Source organism: Palaemon carinicauda, unplaced genomic scaffold (assembly GCF_036898095.1).
Source record: "Palaemon carinicauda isolate YSFRI2023 unplaced genomic scaffold, ASM3689809v2 scaffold86, whole genome shotgun sequence".
NCBI classification, from domain to species: Eukaryota; Metazoa; Arthropoda; class Malacostraca; order Decapoda; family Palaemonidae; genus Palaemon; species Palaemon carinicauda.
Window position 1 is genome coordinate 117,501 of NW_027172160.1, and position 20,000 is coordinate 137,500.

Genomic DNA, 20,000 nt, shown 5'->3' on the forward strand with positions numbered 1-20,000 from the left:
TTCTAGCCACAAGAATGACTCTAGATTTAAACTAACTGTGATAGTTTATGACAGCACTTTTGTAATATCTATATGAAAACCTTTCTTTCTACTATTTTTAATTACCGGAAAACAAGATATTTAAATAATTTAGGAAGTTATTGATTAGGCGGACAAATTTGATCCTTATGTAAAGACTATGTCAAATGAAAATTGAATACGTTTCAGTAAATGTTTCTGTAAAGGTGGTCCCGTGAATAGTCTGTCTCCTAAAGCACACCAGAGGCGTATTCAAAGTTCCTTTACTTCTTAGCTTAAGTGACTAACCGGCATTGTTTTCCTCCTTTTTCTTCTTTCCATTTAGAGGTTCTTCGCCATTATCCAGCTCGAGTTTCTCCTTTTATTTCAGAACTAATCTTTTGAATTTTAAAACATTGTAAGGTTCAGGTACCTCGCACTATGGTGGAGTGACTACTATGATGGGCCTGAATTCTGATTATCCAGAGCAAACTTCCGCCGCTCTGATTCCACCAACGCTTTCTACGTCTAGCAATCCTCCAGCAACAGCAGGATCTGGAAACTCCACAGGCCCTTCAGAATCTGGCAAACCTCCAACAACAGTAGGACCCGGAAACTCTCCAGCATCACCAACATCTGGCAATCCTCCAACAACAGTAGGACCCGGAAACACTCCAGCATCACCAACGTGTGGCAATCCTCCAACAACAGTAGGACCCGGAAACACTCCAGTATCACCAACGTCTGGCAATCCTCCAACAACAATAGGACCTGGAAACACTCCAGCATCACCAACGTCTGGCAATCCTCCAACAACAGTAGTACCTGGAAACTCTCCAGCATCACCAACGTCTGGCAATCCTCCAACAACAGCAAAACCTGAAGACACCCCACCATCACCAACGTCTGGCAATCCTCCAATACCTCCTCAATCATCAGGGCAACCGAATACAATACCTGCGGCACAGACCTCACCTTTACCTACAACAATCCAATCTCCAACAACAGCTGAAGTCACCACTACTATTCCACTAACAGTAAATCCTATAACCACGGCTCAACCTCCAACAATAACTGCAAATCCCACAACCACACTGGAACCTACAACAACAACTGCAAATCCAACAACCACACCAGAACCCTCAACAACAATTGCAAATCCCACATCCACACGTAAACCTAAAACAACAACTACAACTCCCACAACCACACTTGAACCTACAACAACAACTGCAAATCCCACAACAACACCAGAACCTACAACAATAACTGCAAACCCCACAACCACACTTGAACCTACAACAACAACTGAAAACCCCACAACCACACTTGTACGTTCAACAACAACTACAAATCCCACAACCACGCTTGAACCTACAACAATAACTGCAAATCTCACAACCACACTTGAACCTGTAACAACAACACCTAATCCCACAACCATACTTCAACCTACAATAACAACTGCAAATCCCATAACAATATTTGCACCTTCAACAACAACTACAAATCCAACAACCACACCAAAATATACAGCAACAACTGCAAATCCCACAACCACACCAGAACCTCCAATGACAAATGCAAATCCCACAACCCCACCAGAACCTACAACAACAACTGCAAATCCCACAACCATACCAGAACCTACAACAACCACTGCAAATCCCACAACCACACCAAAACCTATAACAACAACTGCAAATCCCACAACCACATCACAACCTACACCAACAGCTGCAAATCTCACAACCACACCAGAACCTACAGCAAAAACTGCAAATCCCACAACCACACCAGAACCTACAACAACAAATGCAAATCCCACAACAACACCAGAACCTACAACGACAACTGCAAATCCCACAACCACACTTGAACCTACAACAACAACTGCAAATCCCATAACCACACCAGAACCTACAACAACAACTGCAAATCCCACAACCCCACCAGAACCTACAACAACAACTGCAAATCCCACAACAACCCCAGAACCTACAACAACGACTGCAAATCCCACAACCACTCCAGAATCTACAACAACAACTGAAAATCCCACAACCACACAAGAACCTCCAATGACAAATGCAAATCACACAACCACACCAGAACCTACAACAACAATTGCAAATCCCACAACCACACCAGAATCTACAACAACAACTGCAAATCCCACAACCACACAAGAACCTACAACAACAACTGCAAATCCCACAACCACACCAGAACCTACAACAACAATTGCAATTCCCACAACCACACCAGAATCTACAACAACAACTGCAAATCCCACAACCACACAAGAACCTACAACAACAACTGTAAATCCCACAACCACACCAGAACCTACAACAACAACTGCAAATCCTACAACCACACCAGAGTCTACAACAACAACTGCAAATCCCACAACCACACCAGAACCTACAACAACAACTCCAAATCCCACAACCACACCCAAATCTTCATCAACAGATCCCTTAGCAGCCGTTTGAATTATTTTAGCATTCAACTCCAACAGTAGCGGCAGAAACAAATAAAACAACAACAACAACATGACAAAAAGAAAAAGGAAAAAATAATTTTTTAGGCAATTAAAAACATCTCACTTATGTGTGTCTTAGAATAATCATTACTATTATGTGTATTGGAATAATCATTACTATTGTGTGTATTGGAATAATCATTACTATTGTGTTTATTGGAATAATCATTACTATTGTGTATTGGAATAATCATTACTATTGTGTGTATTGGAAAAATCATTACTATTGTGTTTATTGGAATAATCATTACTATTGTGTATTGGAATAATCCTTACTATTGTGTGTACTGGAATAATCATTACTATTGTGTATTGGAATAATCATTACTATTGTGTATATTGGAATAATCATTACTATTATGTTTATTGGAATAATCATTACTATTGTGTATTGGAATAATCATTACTATTGTGTATTGGAATAATCCTTACTATTGTGTGTATTGGAATAATCATTACTATTGTGTGTATTGGAATGATCATTACTATTGTGTGTATTGGAATAATCATTACTATTGTGTGTATTGGAATGATCATTACTATTGTGTTTATTGGAATAATCATTACTATTGTGTATTGGAATAATCATTACTATTGTGTGTATTGAAATAATCATTACTATTGTGTATTGGAATAATCATTTCTATTGTGTGTATTGGATTAATCATTAGCTGTTCTGGAACACTGAGTGTTATTAAAGCAAATTCCTAAATTGTGGGTTTATTAATTAACCTTGATAGATTAAATATGCTTATATTTTTATCATCCTAATAAGCGTTTTAATATTGTTCATATAAATTTAGGTATTTAATTTTTATAAGTGATATTTCTACAACTGATATTACTACTACTGCTAATCCTACTACTACTACTACTACTACTACTACTAATAATAATAATAATAAAAATAATAATAATAATAATAATAATAATTCGCTGACCGTGAGCTTCATACTATCATGGGAAAATCCGCAAAATCTCCAAGAAAAATTTACAATACAAATATTATGTTATCTTATTCCTGAAAAATATTCTGTTGCTTATGCAGACGATGCTACTCTCTTTGTATCTATCGCAGTTCCTATTTGATGAATCACATGGCTGATATCTCGCTTCAAATGAGTTTATGGTGAAATTTAACTTAATCAATTATCACTCACAATATTTCTTTTATTATTTGCATATATTTTGAAATTCCAGGTGTCCTGCAGTTTGAAGAAATACTTTTTTATTGTAACTAATCTCAAGATTTCTGGAAGCTCTATCTTGGACATTTTTTTTTTCGTCCTGTTATTCGGAATAAAAGGTGATACAACTTCTCACCCGGAAAAATCCTTTTCCTCCAAGCTTTGAAGCAACAGTAATTCTCAGCTCCCATCTCCTTCGAAGCTCAAAAGCAGATGTCCCTTGTACCTCATAGCAGCCTACTGGTGATATCTTCATTATACGCAAACTTTCAATTAAATAATGATATCTTCAGAGCAAAAGCTTATTACATTAGAGCCAGAAGAGCTTACTATTGTATGTCTCCCTTATTTGATAAAAAAAAAAAAACATTGTTATGGAATTAAATAGTTTCGCCAGATCTATTTTTTTTTCAAGTCATGATCTTTCTATATTAAAAGTAAAGATCAGAGATGAAACATTGAGGTAATCAATTCAATTTTCTGTTCTAATTTATCTATAGTAAGATTAAATAAATCAATAAGTAGATAAATAAATAAATAAATATGTGGTCCAGAAATTACTACGTACACAACAACCCTTTATAACAAACTTTTCATAAACAATTTATAAAAACATATTGTTGTTCTTACTGTCAGTGTTAGAATCAAGATGTGAGTGAACAAACATGGCGGATGGATGAGAAATTCAAATGACAGATAGCATTTTTGGGCTCAAGCCATGTGTTCCTGATGGAGGCTTCCTAATAGTAGCTTCCAAGTGATATATGAACTACAGTGATATTCCCAGAGAATTTACCTTAAGGTCTCCAGAATTCTAACTCCTGGCGCGAATATCCTTAAAATTTCTCTTAAGGATATCACATAATTCAGGGGACGTCTATCTTGATACAACACATAGCGATCTTCACCCCGAAGAGCATTTTCGCCTCGAGGGGGAAGAGTGGCAAATTTGGAAGGGGACCGTTATCAAGGTTACCCTATTTCCCATATAAATATTGAGTATCAAGATAGCGCTATATTCAAGATGTCGATTATTCCTAATTTTGTAGCGAATTTGCACAGTGGTGTTCCCTGTTGACCTAACCTTTTCGATCGATTTTGTCAGGATTATTATGCAATCTCCAAATTCTTTTGCCTCTGGGAAGTTGAGTATTGATTCTTTGAAGTGTATATAATTTTAGCTCTTGTTTCACAGTGAAATTAGAGAAAAATATTGTGCTTAGGAGCTAGGCCTGTTACCGGAGGTGCCATGGGTACTGTCATTCGTTAGGCATGTGTTATTTAGTTAGCAAAACGACTTTCCTGGTTGAAATAGCATTAATAAATTAAGAAAGCTGTTTAGGCATCATTATACTTGTAAAGATATTTATGGTATGCGTAATTTTCCTCTTTCTTTGTCGATCGCATACTATAGAGTTTCGGTGATTTAGGTAACTGAGATTTCGTCTTGCCTAGGTTACCTAACCTAGGCGATGTAGAATACTTTCAGACATTTCCCCTTTTACCATGGTGTATCATTTTATTGATTCTAAGGGAGATAGTATATCTCCTAGAATTATATAAATCGATACTTGTCTCCTGTGGAGAGTCATGGGAAATCCCTCTCTCCCTCTGAGTGCCGCCGCAGGCAGCAACCCTTTCCGGTCTTGCAATAGAGTAGTTTACTCCAGCTTGACTAGGCTAGGGTTTCTTCTGTCTCCCACCTTTGCAAGAGAGTGTCCAGCTTTGGTTTTTGACAGAATCTCAGAGTATTCTGTCTTTTGCTGGCGGCAGGCCGGCAGGGTGAGTAGTCACTACCCTGCCAGCTTATAACCACCGGCAGAGGAAGCTAGCCTCACTAAACCCCACCTGTGGTTGTGGTATGTTGCCGCCACGTTCTCCCTGCGATTTAGAAGACTAGTCCTATGCTGGCAGACCCCGGGCTGAAGCATAGACATTCTTCTACAGCCTAGGATGGCGCCGGCATTAAAACAATGTTTCTCCCTTGTGGAGAGGGGGTGGCAAACCTGCCGGCCCCTCCTAACAATATTTCGGCAGACCCTAGGTTCAAGAATAAACATTCTTCTGCCGCCTAGGACGGCGCCGATACTGAAACAGAGTTTCTCCTTTGTGTAAGGGGGGGGGGCGCAACATTGCCGCTGCCTTCTACAACTTATATAGGACTCTTTCCCTTGCCCCTCTCTGTCCTTCTAGCTATGGTCATTGTCCCGCAATCTCGCTGCTCGCTGGCGTGTTGTGGGGCCGGCTGGGCTCCTACATAGCAGCTGTTTAGTCACTCAGCTTTCCCTTATGGACAAAGATCCGCAAAGGTTGTGCCGGGCTAACGGCTGCCTGTGGGAGACCCTTCTGTCACCTAGGTTTTTCAGTCCTCCCTTGGACTGCCGTCCACAAGTCCTGTAACCGAGGTACTAACCCGGTTGGCAGTCTGCCGGCCGGGCCGCTGTCGACAGGTACTTAATCAGTCGGTGGCAGGCCGACTGTACCAGTGCCGCCGGATAATAGCCACCCGGCCATATGCCGTCTGGACTATGCCAGCAACGGTACTTGTGGTTGGATGGAAGCCTGAATGATACATTCTCCCCTTCCATTTGAACCTTCTTTCTGGGGGAAGGCTGTAAGTTATATACTTACATCCTTAATTAGTGTAAACATACACAGTAATAAGGCGGTCCTTCACTCCATGCTTTCTCTCTCTCTATCAGCTAGTATGCCGGCCCTACTGTTCCGTCAGGGACTAGCTATGCCAGCTATATGCCGGCTGAACTAGAGTATATGATTATACAGTATTCAGTATATTTGCAGTACAGTATATACTGCATATAGAAAACTATTGTATTTATTATACAAGTGGTTAATTTTCAACATACATCTTGGATATCCTTGCCTAATCTTTTGCTGAGACCAATCCTAAATTGAAAGGATAGAATTCCTTCAATACTCCGATTAGAAATCAGTTTACATTTTACCCTTCAATATTAAATAATTTAGAAGGGCCAGTGGTAGTACACTTTCTATCCTTAAAGGTTAGAATCCTTGCATTTGAGCTTCCCTGATCAGGAAACTCTATGGTTTTAATATTGGAAGGGAAAGTCACAGAAATTGGTTGGGTTGGATACACAAGTATGTGTCTTTCCTAATTTCTAGTCCAGTCGGCGACATGCCGGCTGGACAGTGCCGCCAGGTGCTAGCCATGCCGGCAGGACACCTGCTGAACCACAGTATATGATTATACAGTAGTGTGACGGGCCGAGAGAGGAGTTGTGAACTCAAAGGCAGATTGGAAACGATTGAGTTATTTATTAAGGAACACTCTTCTTTATATACAAAACCTCAAGGCAACAGGACATGACCTGTTCGAGAGACAGACAATGTTACAGAGCAAAACGGAGACATGATCATTCAGGTTCTTTTTAGTGCGAGGGAAGAGCGCATATACAAGCATAATATATACAAAATAATTATGTACAATTGTGTGACACACGGTTGGTACATGGCTCCCCCCCTAAAAATGACATACTGTACATGTTAAATAGGGCGCCCTAATCTAGAGAGGCGAACTGTAGGCGGGTCATCTGGCAGAAGATAAGCAAGTTTTAGACGATCAATGGAGACCCAGTCTTCTTTGCCCCGAATGTTTAGGAGGATGCTTTCGGACTGCGTCGGATCACAAGGAAAGGGCCCATTTAAGGGGGCGTTAGTGGTGGCTTGCTGGTGTCGTTGCGCAGGAAGACGTGCGTTGCAGAGTGCAAGTCCGTTGATATGTGATGCTTCGCTGGGGGCTTGTAAGTCTGGCGGCACGGAGTACATTTTCCCACGACGTGACGTATGCGCTGGAGATCATCAGAGGAGGTTGTAGAAGGAAAAAATTCGGCAGGGACGACCAACGGGTCGCCATACACCATTTCGGCTACCGAGACATCGAGGGCGTCTTTAGGAGTGGTCATTAGTCCAAGGAGGACCCAGGGAAGCTGAGTAAACCAGTTGCAATCCTTGCAGCGGGACATCAAAGCTGCTTTGAGGGTGCGATGAAAACGTTCAACCATTCCATTGTCAGCGGGGTTGTAGGCCATTGTCTGATGTAGGGTGATGCCCAGGATATTCGCTAATGACGTCCATAATTGAGAGGTGAAAGTTGTTCCCCTGTCAGAAGTAATATGCTCAGGGATACCGAATCTTGAAATCCATCCAGAGAGTAAGGCAGATGTACATGAGGCAGACGTTGCAGTTTCCATGGGAATGGCTTCAGGTCAACGAGTGGAGCGGTCGATGACGGTAAACAGGTAACGATATCCTTGTGATGTGGGTAGGGGGCCTACAACGTCGACGTGAATGTGTGCGAAACGACGCTGAGGTTGAGGAAAGGTGCCCACTCCTGAATCCGTGTGTCGATGTACTTTGGAAGTTTGGCAAGAAGTACACGCACGGACCCAATCCTTAGCATCCTTAGAAATGCCATGCCAAATGAACTTTGCCTTCAGCAGCTGTGCAGTAGAACGGCACGAGGGATGTGAAAGGCCGTGGATGAAATCAAACACCTGTCGGCGCATTGGAGCAGGAATCCAAGGTCGCGGTCTACCAGTACTGACGTCACAGAGGAGGGTGGTGTTGGACTCTTCGAGGGGAAAATCCTCCGAATGGAGGGAAGTGCAGGATGTCCTACAAGCTTGATACTCTGGATCCTGTCGTTGGGCTTCAGCCAGGGCATTGCAATCCAATCCCAGCTGAACGGCAGCCAACGTGTTTCTTGACAGGGCATCGGCAATGGGATTCATTTTCCCAGGGACGTATTGGAGTGTGCAATTGTATTCAGCCACGGCGGAGAGATGTCGGCGTTGACGTGCGGACCAGGCGTCAGACTGTCGAGTAAAGGCGTGCACCAGAGGCATGTGGCTGTACGAATGACGAAGGGCGTACCTTCTAAGAAATGGCGAAAGTGACGGACAGCCAAGTGCACCGCCAGCAATTCTCGATCGAAGGTAGAATAACCCGATTCTGCCTTGGACAGTTTTCTGCTTGAGAAGGCCAATGGGCGGGGCGAGCCTTTGACCACCTGCTCGAGTACTGCACCAATAGCGACGTCGCTGGCATCGGTGGAGAGAAGGAGAGGGGCGTGTGGGATAGAAAAAGTGAGAGCCGCAGCTGTTGATAGGGCCTTCTTTGCATTGCAGAAGGCTGCTTCTTGAAGGGGACCCCACTTCAGGTCCTTTGGCTTGCCCTTGAGGGAGGCGTAAAGGGGAGCAAGAGTGGCGGCAATGGCTGGCAGAAAACGGTGATAATAGTTGATCATGCCCAAGAATTCCTGCAGAGCTTTGACGGTCGAGGGTGTGGGGAAATTCTGAACGGCTGCTACCTTCTCAGGGAGGGGATGGACTCCTTCAGGAGTGATACGGTGCCCTAAGAACGACACTTCGTTGGCGCCAAAGGTACACTTGTCGTACCGGACTACAAGGCCGTTTTGTTGCAAGCGGTCGAGCATGATGCGCGGGTGACGGAGGTGTTCCTCTTTTGAGGAGGAGAACACAAGTATGTCGTCCATATAACATACACAGAAAGGAAGGTCCCCTAGGATGCCATCCATGAGACGTTGAAACGTTGCCCCAGCATTACGGAGGCCAAAACAGGAGTAATTGAAGGTGTATGTACCAAACGGAGTGGTGATGGCAGTCTTGGGGATGTCTTCTGGGTTCATAGGAACCTGATAATACCCCTTCAGGAGGTCGAGCGTAGAGAAAACCTCCGCTTTGTGCAGGTAGGAGGTCACGTCGGCAATGTTTGGGAGGGGGTAGTGATCCGGTTCTGTTGTCATGTTCAGGCGCCTGTAATCCCCGCACGGACGGAGAGAGCCGTCTTTCTTCAGAACGATGTGTAAGGGTGACGACCATGGGCTGGAGGCCTTTTGGCAAAGGCCCATTTCCTCCATTTCAGCGAACGTCTGTTTGGCGGCTGCCAATCGTTCCGGTACCAGACCTCTGAATTTTGCGAGGACTGGGAGTCCCGTCGTCTTGATATGGTAAAAAATACCGTGCTTGGCAGGAACAGTGGGCGTTTGGCGAAGTTCTGGACGGAAAACTTCCGGGTACGACGTGAGGAGGTGGGCGTAGACATCCGTGGGTGCGCTGATGTGGAGAGTGAGGTTAGAGGGGGCGGGTTGAAGAGGTGTCGACAAGTACGAGTCTGCGTTGACCAATCGTCGGTGGGCGACATCGACCAGAAGGTGGAAATGAGAGAGGAAATACGCACCGAGGATTGGCATTGTGACGTCAGCAACGAGAAACTTCCAATATGATTTACCGTTTCCGAATGATAATGTGAGGTTCTCGTAACCGTAGGTGGGTATCGCAGATCCGTTGGCAGCTACCAAGCGGACGTCGGCAAATGTAGACAGACTACGTCGTGCCTTGAATAGTTTCCTTGGCAAAAGAGAACGACAAGCACCGGTGTCTACCAAAAATCGCACGCCCGTTCCTGCATCCTGTAAAAAGAAAAGATTAGAAACACGGAAGGCCACCGCCACAAGCGATGGCCTACTTACACGTTTTTTTGGCCACTGACAATCCTTGGCCCATTTCTTCGCGGTTGCCCCGAATCTGAAGTGGTAGTAGCAAAACTGCGGCGGATGGGAGGTAGTAAGTGGCTGTAGAAGTCGTTCGTTGGGGCGCGAGCGATTGGTGGGTGGGGGGCGGCTTTGTCGCCGCTTCGGCACGTCACAGGGTAGGCGTGTATGTCCTACGGCATTCATGTCAGCTTCGGTTGACGTTGAATAGGCATCCTCGTCATCAGGGGTGGAGGCGTTGATGGAGGTCTTGAAGTGGCTGTTCATAAGGGCGTCGGTTTTGGTCATCAAGTCCTTTATGGGTAAGCTATCGACATCGGGTATGACAGCGCGTACAGGTCCGGGTAAACGGCATATCCAAAGGACACGAAGTAGGTTCACCTCACGAGGAGAGCCGTCTGCGGTAGGTTGAAAGCGAGCGATACTGGTAATTTCCTTGAGGGCAAGCGAAGCCCTTTGGTCCCCCAACGGTTGTTGCGAGAGCTGAAAAAGCTTTGCTATACGGGCGGCTGGCGACGGCGAGTACTGCTGCAGAAGGTATGTTTTGAGGGCGTCATACGCTATTGGGGTGTCTCCTTGTTCACAAAGCCAGTCGGATATTTCTGGGAAGGTGTCCTCGGGTATCGCCGCGAGAACATAATCCCCTTTGGTGGTTGAGCGAGTCACGCCCCTGAAACCAAGCAAATGCCTCTCCGCTGGCAAACGATGAAAGTTTGAATGGAGCGGCTGCAGCACCAACTGCCGTAGAGTCCGCCATAGTACCAACGATGAAGGGGAGAGGGGGGGGGTGGAAGGCAGTGGGAGCGAGTCGACTTCCGGGGTCACCAATGTGACGGGCCGAGAGAGGGTTGTGAACTCAAAGGCAGGATGCAATCAACTGAGTTGTTTATTAAGGAACACTCTCCTTTATATACAAAACCTCAAGGCAACAGGACATAACATGTTCGAGAGACAGACAATGTTACAGAGCAAAACCGGAGACATGATCATTCAGGTTCTTTTTAGTGCGATTGACGAGCGCAGATACAAGAATAATATATACAAAATAATTATGTACAATTGTGTATCACACGGTTGGTACACTGTATTCTATTATGTAAACGTTTTTATTACAATGTATTAGTTCTTAAATTATTTCTACCAAATAGCGTAATTAAGAAAAAAGAAAAAAACATAATGATAATGATAATAGTATTGTTAACCATTATAATAATATTCCTCCTTTTTAATTTTTTTATTAGTTACCAATAATTGTGTGCATGTATGTATGTATGTATGTATGTATGTATGTAAGTGTAAAATAACAAGAAAAAAAAACTTACGAAAAAACACAGATCAATCATAAAATGATTTACATATACCATCAAACAAGTAATTAAATTCTCTCTCTCTCTCTCTCTCTCTCTCTCTCTCTCTCTCTCTCTCTCTCTCTCTCTCTCTCTCTCTCTCTATTGCAAAATGAAATACATTATCCATCAGAAACGTGTTGGAATCAAGGTGAGTGAAAAGTTAAATCCGGAGAAGTCTCTCGTCTTCCCTCGTTCCCAACACGTCCAGGACACGTTTGAGAGGACCAACTCCATCAAACTGATTTAAAAGACTCCCCAGACACTAATTAGTAATTGAATCACTCTGATTAAAGCGCGTAAATCTAATAGAGAAGAATCAATTCGGCTAAAGCAAGCACTGGTTAGGACCTCATTGGCCCATTAATTCTCAGGGAATTATTTTCTCGATAAGAAATTCTCTGAGACGAAGAGGAATTTAATGATAAGAGTTTCTGCATTTGAATTATATTGATTCTCGTCTTTTATTATAAGATGCACTTGAACCATAGAGATAATTAGGGTACTTCAAGTTTCATCGATTACACCATTGGAGAAATATGATGAAATAGTAATTACTTATATTGTTGTATACTGGGATTATAATTAACCTGTTATATCAATATGAGTAAATTGTTTATAAAGGAATATCTATGAATATTTCATCTTAAAACATAAACACACACACACACACACACACACATATATATATATATATATATATATATATATATATATATATATATATATATATATATATATATATATATATATATATATATATAAATATATACCTATATATATATATATATATATATATATATATATATATATATATATATATATATGTATATATATATATATATATATATATATATATATATATATATATATATATATATATATATATATATATATACATATATATATATATGTATATATATATATACAGTATATATATATACATATATATTCTGCTCTCTGATTAGGGATACCTTAACGTAGTGAAAAGTGTTTGTATATCGCAATGATCAACAAATTTATAATATTCAGGGCCACGCATACTAGGTTGGGTTGCTGTGAGCAATCTGATGAAAATCTCCTACCCTCACCAACCCGCACAGTTCATCGTGGTGATGAAAACTGGTGAAGCCCAAGATAAGACTTGACATGTCTGAGGCCTTTTTCCTGCAGTAAACTGGAAACAGCTGCATCTTTTTTAACCCTGGATAGGTAGCGTGGTGTCGGATTTGGCCGGGACGCGGCGTAAAAACTCGTTTTTATGTTTCTGCGCATAGGCTCTGGCCTGTCTACCCAGGAGCCGTTAGTTGCTCACCAGCTTCATCGCAGGAAACATTCGCCACTTCTCTACTCCAACGCATTCGTCAGATATCGGCCTCCAAAGTTGGAATTGTTGCATATTAGCAACCACGTTACCGTAACAGGGGTATGTCACGCATACGCAAACATTTTGTATTTTACATTACTGCATTATTATTTAGTGAAATAATGTAATTGTGTCTATCGGAACATATCAGTGAATGCTGTAGGTACTTGTACCAATCGCCTTTTTGTTTTGAAAGCAGCAAGAATGTGATTTTGAGGGTAATTTCTAATTTTCTATTTTTTCCTGTTTTCAGATTTTCAGCATGGCGAAGAAATATCTCAAGGAGGAGCTCCTTTTCGTCAGTAGTGATGAAGAAGAGCCTTTGACCCTTACCTTTGAAGAAGACACTATCCAAGACGACCTGGTCGACAATGAAACCTTGCTGCGTGAGGAAAACGAGGATCAACTTTTGGCTGCTGAAGTAGCGGAAACAGCGCATGAAGAGAGACATGATTTTGCTGTCTTGCACACAGTTCGTCTTGTTTCCGTTGTTCCTGTGACTCCTGCAGAATCTCCTGTGCCTTCTTCAGCGTCTCCTGGGCCTTCTTCAGCGTATCCTGGGCCTTCTTCAGCGTATCCTGGGCCTTCTTCAGCGTATCCTGGGCCTTCTTCAGCGTATCCTGCGGTTCCTGTGCCTCATCTTAGTCCCGTGGAGATGAGGAGTAGGAAAAGGAGGAGAGGACCTCTTTGCCCTGCAGAAGATGTGGCATTGAAGAGATTGCCGGATAACTCTTACATGGCTAGGGACAACACGAAGTGGCACTCAGAGCCAAACCCAACAATGCCACCAATCTTGAAGATTGACCAGTTTGACAGTGCCGGTCCTACCATGGCTGTCTTCGGGTGTAGGACTCCTGCTGAAGTGTTTGACAAATTTTTGACAAATATAATGCTTGCAGAAGTGGTCATCCACACCAATGACAAAATCCTAACCCTACGGAACAAATACAAGCGGCAAAACGACCCCACCTTCAAGGATGCGACCCTCATGGAGTTACGTGCCTTCCTTGGGATCCTCATCATAACAGGGGCACGGAAGGACAATCATCTGACAGCGGAAGAGATGTTCCCTAAGTCTCTAGGATGTCCCTTCTACAGGAGCATCATGAGTGAGCGCCGCTTCGCCTTTATTCAGAGGGCCCTACGTTTTGACAGCATTGCCACAAGGGAGGAGCGTGTGACACATGACAAATTTGCTCCCATAAGGAATTTGTGGGACCAGGTCATTGCCAATTGCATTGCCAACTATGAACCCAGTGGGCATCTCACTGTGGATGAGCAGCTCCTCGGCTTCAGGGGACGGTGCCGTTTCAGGATGTACATCCCGAATAAACCAGCAAAGTAAGTAAAAAGTTTTATTTATATATATATATATATATATATATATATATATATATATATATATATATATATATATATATATATATAAATATATATATATATATATGTATATATATATATATATATATATATATATATATATATATATATATATATATATATATATATACATATATATATATATATATATATATATATATATGATAGATATATATGCAATATTTTTAATTTTTTTGATATATATGCAATTTTTTTAAAAAATTTTATAGGTCTAGTTTTCTTTTCTTTATATTTATTGTTTCTTTTATTTTGTTTTCTTTATATTTATTGTTTTTTTTATTTTGTTTTCTTTATATTTATTGTTTCTTTTATTTTGTTTTCTTTATATTTATTGTTTCTTTTATTTTGTTTTCTTTATATTTATTGTTTCTTTTATTTTGTTTTCTTTATATTTATTGTTTCTTTTATTTTGTTTTCTTTATATTTATTGTTTCTTTTATTTTGTTTTCTTTTCTCTTAGGTATGGCATCAAGTTAGTTATGGCATGTGATGCAGACACGTTCTACATGTGCAATGCCATTCCCTACCTGGGCAAGGGAACTACCAATACAAGTACGCCCTTGGGAGAATACTTCACGTTGGAGCTAACCCGACCCTTCAGGAAGGCTGGGCGTATTGTTACGACGGACAACTGGTTTACTTCCCTGCCACTAGCCAAGGCTCTCCGTGAACGTGGGATGCATTTAGTTGGTACTATTCGTCCAAAACCGTACCTGCCTACTGTGTTGCTGTCAACGCCCATGGAATTAGGCGAATCTGTTGCCACGTATAATTACAAGGACAAGGTCACCGTTTTGTGCCAATGTGTCAAGCCGACGAAAAGGATCCAGATTCTTTCCACAGTTCATCACAATCCCACAGTTATTGAGGATCATAAAAGTCACATGCACATGTTTTATAATGCCACAAAGGTAGGAGTTGACACGTTCGATCAGATATGTTCTGCCCTGACCTGCAGCAGGAAGACCCGGAGGTGGCCCGTATGTGTCTTCTATGGGATTATCAATCTTGTTGTGAATAATTCCTTTTTTATCCACCAAAATTTGCCTGACAACACTTTGTATAACAGGAGGCAATTTTCTGCGGAATTGGCCATGGAACTCGCCCGTGATGCAGCACTTTCAAGACTCGCAAACAAGAGGTACCTCCTAAGGGACTTGACTTACCTCATTTGCTCTGTTTTTGCGGTACAAGAGCCCGAAGATGAGAGTCCAGACACTCCAAAACGAAGTGAGAAGCGCAACAGATGCCCTCTCTGCCCTTCTTCTTCTAATGTCAGGACCAAGCTTTTGTGTGGCAAGTGCCATAAGCCTGTTTGTAACTCGCATGTCAACTACACCTGCGACCAGTGCCAACTCAAGTAGTAAGTTTCACGAGTTATTTTTCTTACCCGTTTATACTTACTAAAAACAATTTTTAACCTTTTTGCTGTTATCTAGGGTCATCATAGATTATTTATTTACCATTTTATTGCATATACATCAATTATTAGTACTCTTTCTAGATATGCCTTTCTTTTACGTCAATGGCGCACGGTATGTGTTACATTTGAACTAAGCTTTTGCCCAGTTTATATTAACTATATATATTTCCTAAGGTTTTGCCATCATCTGGGATCATTGTAGATGACTTTTGGAAAAATTCATCCAAATATAATAAGTATTACCACTATAAATATAGCATTCCTTTCACACAAATATTTTGTAGTGATTTTGCGTATAAAAAAATTAACCGCTTTTTCTTTTCTTTACATATCTGGCAGTTTTGCTGATATCGGCGATTTTTTTTACGTCAAGTTGTGCACATAGGACTCTAGTTGCAGCACCCAAGTGGTTTTTTGTTCATTGTTTTATTTTAAAGTGTCCAGTGCAAGTTATTTAGGAAAAATTGTATTTTTATACTTATTTTCGTATTTATGTAAGTACAGTGTTATTTTATATTCAAAGTTTTTTTTCTCCTACACCAGTAGAAAGTAGACTCTTTAAACTAGTAAACTATAAAAAAAAAAAATTGTAAATTGGTATCCTCCCGTTAACCCCCCCCCCCCCCCCCCCCCCCCCCCCCGAAAGGGAGTGTAAAACATATGACACCACCCTACCTGTTACGGGCGGGTTTGGCCACGCTACCTATCCAGGGTTAAAAGGCTTCTCATGAATGGCAGGGGCAACGGAAATGCCCTAGAGACTGACTATATATACACATGATCAGCGCCCAAGCCCCCTCCCCACCCAAGCTAGGACCAAGGAAGGCCAGACAATGGCTGCTGATGACTCAGTGGGTAGACCTGTAGGCTCCCCCAAAACCCTCATCCTTAGCTCACAAGGATGGTGAGGTTACAGCAACCAAAGAAACTAACGAGTTATTTTAAAAGTTAAAAAAGCCTTTTCCAGCTCTGTATCATTTCATAAATTTTTACTTTCAAAAGAAATAATGAGTTTTGTAATGACACTCAAATTTCAGGATTGAATCCAAATTTCAAAAAACAAATTCAAATTTTCAACAGGAATTCAAATCCTCATTTCATAAGAGTTTTAGCAAATGAAATTAAGATACAATTTTCCTATGTTATGAAAGAACTCAATTGTTACTCCCAAATTTTATTAATTGTTCTGCATACCTTTTTTTCCTTCTCCTTTTCAATCGATTGATTTTAAAAAGGATTTTAAAAATGATATATTCTTCATTTAGCTTGTGAGTCGACCTTTGCAAGACGATTATATACTACAATGCTTTTGATTTTGATTTAGTATTATAATATTTCATGAGAAAGAACTCTGAATTATTATTACTATTATTATTATAATTATTATTATTATCATTATTATTATTATTATTATTATTATTATTTGGCAAAGTCCACTAGGCACATGGTTTCTTTTATTATTATTATTATTATTATTATTATTATTATTATTATTATTATTATTATTATTATTATTATTATTATTATTATTATTTGGCAAAGTCCACTAGGCAAATGGTTTCTTTTATTATTATTATTATTATTATTATTATTAGTAGTAGTAGTAGTAGTAGTAGTAGTAGTAGTAGTAGTAGTAGTAGTAATAGTAGTAGTAGTAATAGTAGTAGTAGTAGCTGTAAAAGTATCTCTTAAAAATTGAATACCGTATTTCCTGCGTCATAAGACGCACCTTTTTCCTGAAAAAATTTCCCCAGAATTCACTTTAAAACCTTAAAAATCGTCTTGAAACTAAAAAAAAAAAAAGTTATCATTCATAATAAATTTATTTTCATATTGCACACCGTTTAATGAAGTGCAGCTGCAAGTTATTTGTTTGTTTTGGCAATCAGCTGATGACTCGCCAGCCAAGTAAGTGGTCTCCCAGCAGACGACGCTATAGCCCATCAGGTGTTGATGAAGTATTTATCTATTTTCTCATATTGATATCTTGTAATAAAACCATACTTTGCAAATGACTTTGTACCAAAATATAATCAAAACAATACAAAAAGACAGTAGCTGAATTCAATAATTGGGGAAAGAAAAAAAAAACATCGCAATTGAGTGCAGTGTTACCAAGTTAGCAGAAAATAACCAGACCTCGAGTCCCACATATTGTAGCAAAATTTGATTAAGAAGATTTGGTAACACTGATTCCATGTAAACAACACTTGAAAATGATTTTGCCAGGAACAAGAAAAGAAAGGAATGAAGTAATTGAGCTACAACAACCATACGACGAAAACCCAAAGAAAATAGTACGATTATTTTTATTTAGTGAAACAAATATAGAAAAGAAAAAAGAAGTATTAAACATAATGTGGAGGAAAAGACAAAACAGAACAAGAAGATAAGCGTTAGAGGCGCCGTTGTAAAGGCTATGCCTCACCCCAGAACCTGAACCTGAACCTGAACTCCAAACGTACAGTTGAGGTGGCTAACTACAACTAGTTTGGTGGTTTCTTATATGAATGTAATAAAATTGGGACAACCGGCGTTCAGCTAATTAATATTAGCTTAAACATTCTATAATACACTCGCTGACTAGGAATTGCTGCTAAGATTACTTGTAAAACACTCAGTTTCTTACCCAAAAACTGCTTTGCTAATTTAAGGGTGCGTCTTACCTCACGGGATAGTAGTAATAGTAGTAGTAGTTGTAAAGATATTGGTTGTAAAAAATAAATACCTAAACTTATATCAACATAAGTAAAATGTTTATTATGATGATAAAAACATAAGGTTAAGTAATAAAACCACTATTCATGAAACAATTTCTGGACCATTTATTTAGCTATTTATTTATTTATTTATTTATCTATTTACTTATATATTTATTCTTACTGTAGATGGGTCTGAAGAGGAAATTGAATTGATCATCTTAATGTTTTAACTCTGATATTTGCTTTGTTTTGTCTAATTATGTGGGAGCTGAGAGTTACTGTTGCTTCTAAGCTTAGAGGAAAAGGATTTTTTCCTGGTTAGCTGTTGTATCACCTTTTATTCCAAAAAAGAAAAAAGAAAAAAATAATGTCCAAGATAGAGCCTCAAAAATCTTTAGTCTTTACACAATGTGTATATATTTTGTGTAATTGAAGATTAGTTCCACTAGATAAGTGTTTTTCCAAACTGCAGGACACCTGGAATTTCAAAATATATGCAAATAATTGAAGAAATATAGTGAGTGGAAACTGATTAAGTTAAATTGCACCATAAACTCATTTGAAGCGAGATATCAGTCATGTGATTCACCAAAATAGGAACTGCGATCGATACAAAGAGAGTAGCATCATCTGCATAAGCAACAGAATAGTTTTCAAGAATAAGATAAATATTATTTGAATTGTACATTTTTCTTGGAGATTTTGCTGATTTTCTCATGATATTATGAAGCTTAGGGTCAGTGAATTATTATTATCATTATTATTATTAGTAGTAGTAGTAGTAGTAGTAGTAGTAGTAGTAGTAGTAGTAGCAGCAGTTGTAAGAATATTTCTGATAAGAAATAAATACCTAAATTTATATGAACCATAATAAAACATTTATTAAGATGATGAAAATATGAGCATATTTAATCTTTAAAGGTTAAGTAATAAAACCACTAATCATGAATTTGCTTTAATAACACTCAGTGTTTCAGAACAGCTTATAATTATTCTAATACACACATTAGTAATGATTATTCCAATACACACAATAGTAATGATCATTCCAATACACACAATAGTAATGATTATTCCAATACACACAATAGTAATGATTATTCCAATACACACAATAATAATGATTATTCCAATACACAATAGTAAGGATTATTCTAAGACACACAAAAGGGAGATGTTTTGAATTGTTCCAAAAATTATTTTTTCCTTTTTCTGTTTGTATGGTTGTTGTTTTAGTTGTTTTTGCAGCTACTGTTGGAGTAGAATGTCTAAATAATTCACCTGGATAATAAGTCAAACATCTCTCTTAAATAGAGGGTGCGTTCACTAAGTCTGAAACACTGGCGACACCTAATTCACCATCGACAGAAACACAAAACAGCTTCTCTCAGGCACACAGATCCGGATAGGTAGTCGATATCCCATTGCTACACTGAGAAGCGGCTGTCCCCTGGGTGTAAATCTCTTGACCAATATA

The 20,000-nt window shown here is 39.8% G+C and overlaps 4 protein-coding genes across 7 annotated transcripts in view; 3 read left to right on the forward strand and 1 right to left on the reverse strand.

The window, feature by feature from the left end:
- Window positions 1-458: 458 nt before the first annotated feature.
- Window positions 459-2,082, forward strand: LOC137637574 (soluble scavenger receptor cysteine-rich domain-containing protein SSC5D-like). The gene is made up of 2 exons (XM_068369724.1): window positions 459-1,892; window positions 1,993-2,082. The coding sequence occupies exons 1-2, from the start codon at window positions 459-461 to the stop codon at window positions 2,080-2,082; spliced, it is 1,524 nt and encodes a 507-aa protein (XP_068225825.1).
- Window positions 2,079-2,495, forward strand: LOC137637576 (threonine-rich protein-like). Its single transcript, XM_068369725.1, has one exon. It carries the CDS (start codon window positions 2,079-2,081, stop codon window positions 2,493-2,495), a length of 417 nt encoding a protein of 138 aa, XP_068225826.1.
- Window positions 2,496-14,185: 11,690 nt separating this feature from the next.
- LOC137637577 (uncharacterized) lies at window positions 14,186-18,077 on the forward strand. The gene is made up of 3 exons (XM_068369726.1): window positions 14,186-14,338; window positions 14,859-15,183; window positions 18,051-18,077. The coding sequence occupies exons 1-3, from the start codon at window positions 14,313-14,315 to the stop codon at window positions 18,075-18,077; spliced, it is 378 nt and encodes a 125-aa protein (XP_068225827.1). The 5' UTR covers window positions 14,186-14,312.
- A 1,448-nt stretch (window positions 18,078-19,525) lies between these two features.
- Window positions 19,526-20,000, reverse strand: part of LOC137637581 (mucin-2-like) — a 47,032-nt gene continuing 46,557 nt past the window's right edge. For 2 of the 4 annotated variants that reach the window (XM_068369732.1, XM_068369730.1), the window contains exon 9: window positions 19,528-20,000. This exon is cut by the window's right edge and continues 120 nt beyond it. In XM_068369732.1, the coding sequence (XP_068225833.1) occupies window positions 19,911-20,000 (90 nt within the window). In that variant the 3' untranslated portion in view covers window positions 19,528-19,910. The other 2 variants (XM_068369733.1, XM_068369731.1) reach the window with 2 other exon arrangements.

What these genes read in the sequence shown, in the direction of transcription:
- LOC137637574 (XM_068369724.1), top strand. Translation starts at nt 459, where the DNA reads ATGGGCCTGAATTCTGATTATCCAGAGCAAACTTCCGCCGCTCTGATT. An exon ending in TTGAACCTACAACAACAACT is followed by an intron (nt 1,893 to 1,992) that starts GCAAATCCCATA and finishes CAACAACCCCAG; the next exon opens with AACCTACAACAACGACTGCA.
- LOC137637577 (XM_068369726.1), top strand. Translation starts at nt 14,313, where the DNA reads ATGTACATCCCGAATAAACCAGCAAA. An exon ending in ATCCCGAATAAACCAGCAAA is followed by an intron (nt 14,339 to 14,858) that starts GTAAGTAAAAAG and finishes CTTTTCTCTTAG; the next exon opens with GTATGGCATCAAGTTAGTTA. An exon ending in CGTATAATTACAAGGACAAG is followed by an intron (nt 15,184 to 18,050) that starts GTCACCGTTTTG and finishes TGATTTTGCCAG; the next exon opens with GAACAAGAAAAGAAAGGAAT.
- LOC137637576 (XM_068369725.1), top strand. Translation starts at nt 2,079, where the DNA reads ATGACAAATGCAAATCACACAACCACACCAGAACCTACAACAACAATT.